This window comes from Poecilia reticulata, linkage group LG2, assembly GCF_000633615.1.
Source record: "Poecilia reticulata strain Guanapo linkage group LG2, Guppy_female_1.0+MT, whole genome shotgun sequence".
Lineage (NCBI taxonomy): Eukaryota > Metazoa > Chordata > Actinopteri > Cyprinodontiformes > Poeciliidae > Poecilia > Poecilia reticulata.
Genome location: NC_024332.1, coordinates 25,098,994 through 25,102,111, shown reverse-complemented (window position 1 = coordinate 25,102,111; position 3,118 = coordinate 25,098,994). Strand labels below are relative to the sequence as shown.

The 3,118-nt window shown below is 37.6% G+C and overlaps 1 protein-coding gene across 1 annotated transcript in view; it reads left to right on the top strand.

Moving 5' to 3' along the window:
• The window catches only part of LOC103457171 (protein NLRC3-like), a 10,829-nt gene that overhangs the window by 2,071 nt on the left and 5,640 nt on the right, over positions 1 to 3,118 (top strand). Inside the window, exon 2 of the mRNA XM_008397139.2 lies at positions 553 to 699. Coding sequence (XP_008395361.2) covers positions 553 to 699 — 147 coding nt within the window. The remainder of the gene's footprint in view (positions 1 to 552; positions 700 to 3,118) is intronic.

The following is a 3,118-nucleotide window of genomic DNA, read 5'->3' as shown; positions in this document are numbered from 1 at the left end:
CATGAGGCCCCAGTGGAGTTTGATTTGACCGTGATGAGTGGACTATGCAGAATGCCCCACATAAATAAAAGCTGACCAACCTGTGCTACGTAATTTACTTTTTATATGAACAGGGTTGCCYCCATTTATTTATTTATTTAATGTTCTTAATTTCCCTTCCTTTTTCTAATGTTCTCTACTGATTAGTGTTGGTTCGCCATTGCTCTGTTACTATGCTGATGTAATTGCTGGTGGATATTGCTTGTACAGAGAATGGACGGTGTTGTAATAAAAATTCAATAAAATGTTCATCAGAAAAATATATATACAGTATATAGCAACCCCATCACTAAGCTATATTTTGTCCCTCCACTGGTTTGACTATTCATTTTATAGAATCAAAGGCAATAAAAAATAAGAGGAAGTGTAAGTTTGGGCAAGCAGACAGAAGAACGATCAGTGGCATTGCCCAGACATGTTTGTGTTGGAGGCTTTCCCTGCAGACTGGTGTAGTCAGATGTCCTTCAACATCTGCTGGACTTTGCTCAGGATGTTCTGAGTCTGTGGTTGCAGTGCCATCCTTCAGGCTGAAGGTGGAGGAGACCAAGACCAGTGACGTTGTTGGAGTGGAGCTGGATTCTGACAGAGAGAGAACGGTCCTGTCAAAGGTGCAGGTCATTCTGGATAACAAGTCTCATCAACTTCATGACGTGATGGTCGGTTACAGAAGCACCTTTAGGCAGAGACTCATTACACCAAAAATTAACCACAGGAAATCATTCCTGCATGTAGCCATAAGATTATACAATGCCCAACTCAGAGTGTCTTTAAATTTAAGTTCATTCTGGATTCATTATATAATTATTCATATATTAACACATTTCCATGTGCCTGCTTATTTTATTTATTTAGTTATTTTATGTTTAGGTCATATTTGACAGACTAGTRATCTGTCCAGGGTGAACCTGCCTCTCGCCCGAAACGTTAGCTGGAGATAGGCACTAGCACCTCCTGACCCCAGGACAAGGGTGAACAGAGGATGGATGGATGGATGGATGGATGGATGGATGGATGGATGGATGGATGGATGGATGGATGGATGGATGGATGGATGGATGGTCACATTTGAATTATAATATTACATTTGTGTATATATTTTCATAAATTTTATATTCCTTTTGGTTATATTTGTATTTACTCAAATGTAGCACCTTTGATGGAGTAGTTGAGCATTTAATAAGCAATTTCTCTTTAGGGATCAGAAAAGTATATTATGTTGTATCAACCCAGAATGCATTGCAGCACAAACAACATGCTGACTTCCAAGTGACAATATTTTGTTTAACTTTATCAAAATGAAACAGCCTACACTATTTTCATCTGCAGTAAGTGTTTCTCAGTCTATTGTCACAACTAATCTTGGATCCCTTCATGGTTCCATGCATTTGCTGTAACGAGATTTCATCTCAGCTATTGCTGCCTTTCTATCAAAAACCATTAACTAGTAAGTGGACTGGTGTGCCTAATAACGTGGCCAGTTTAGTTCTTTGTTTCCAGCTTGCAGACAGTGCTCAAAAAGAAAGCAATTTCAAATTAAACACTAATAAAACTCTGAGCCTCAAAGGTCAGAGGTCGCTCTNATTGCTGACCCAAACATAATGATAAAGACTCAAATCAGCTGATTATTTTGCTATATAATTACATTCTGGCACTTTATTTTTAAACATGCATTTTAAACATTAAGATTTATGTAATGCAATCAAAAGATGTAAACCAATAGCCACATATGAATTTTATTTATTTCTTTTAAATTGAAATGAAAAATAAAATTTGCATCACACCAAGCGAATATTATTTAGTTTGGTCATGTTTGTGCAAACTGCTCTCTGACAGAACTCTGACCACAGCTGCATCATTTCTCTCTTCTTTATTGCTGCTCATTCTTCAAAGTGACAAACTCAAATCTGGAACATATTTAGATAACCATTGATGGAAATCTTCCCAAAAGGAATGAGCATAAAAGGGGAATCCTTAAGTCGCTAAAAATATAATTTCAGCTCCCAGAAAATCAATTCTGGAGGTACCTAAGCTTTGCCACTAACTACATGAAATTTATGGATCTCCATCTACACCTACTGCAACTGTAGATTATGTTTCCCGTTTTAGGAAMATCTCAGAGGGATACCATGTAGTCTCTAAATATTACTCAATTTTGGTAAAGGATATAGGCAAAGGGCTCCCTGCTTTACTATCAACCTGGSAAGTTGATGTTGGTTCGACTTTCACATATCAGGAATGGAAAATGATACTTCATAATATCAAACAAATGTCTAGGGAATATAAAACAAGATAAGTACAATTCAAACTACTTCATAGAACGTACTGGTCACCACATAGATTACATAGAGAAAGTCTTATACAGTCACCTAAATGCTGGCGATGCCAGACTGACACAGGCCCACTGATCCATTTGGAATTGCCCTGAAGCTCAAGATTTCTGGTATGTGATTTACAAATATGTTAAATCAATTATACAATAAAATATTCAGTTTTCTCCCTAGATTATTCATTTTGAGGGACCCATCACCCCTTAAACATTTGCCATCTAACACTGCAGAATGGGTCCAGACTGCATTAATGTTGGGGCGTAAACTGATTGTCTCTCGATGGAAGGCCACCTCTATTCCACTATTACTTAATGGCTTAATCGACTTGACAGATTAGCTGCACTAGAGCACCTTTCATACAGAGTACTAAATAAAATGGAGCTCTTGCACCTTAATTGGGACCCATACTTATTCAGATTGCAGGGGCCCAATTAAAGGTTGTGGTGGTGGGGSCATGAGGCCCCAGTGGAGTTTGATTTGACCGTGATGAGTGGACTATGCAGAATGCCCCACATAAATAAAAGCTGACCAACCTGTGCTACGTAATTTACTTTTTATATGAACAGGGTTGCCYCCATTTATTTATTTATTTAATGTTCTTAATTTCCCTTCCTTTTTCTAATGTTCTCTACTGATTAGTGTTGGTTCGCCATTGCTCTGTTACTATGCTGATGTAATTGCTGGTGGATATTGCTTGTACAGAGAATGGACGGTGTTGTAATAAAAATTCAATAAAATGTTCATCAGAAAAA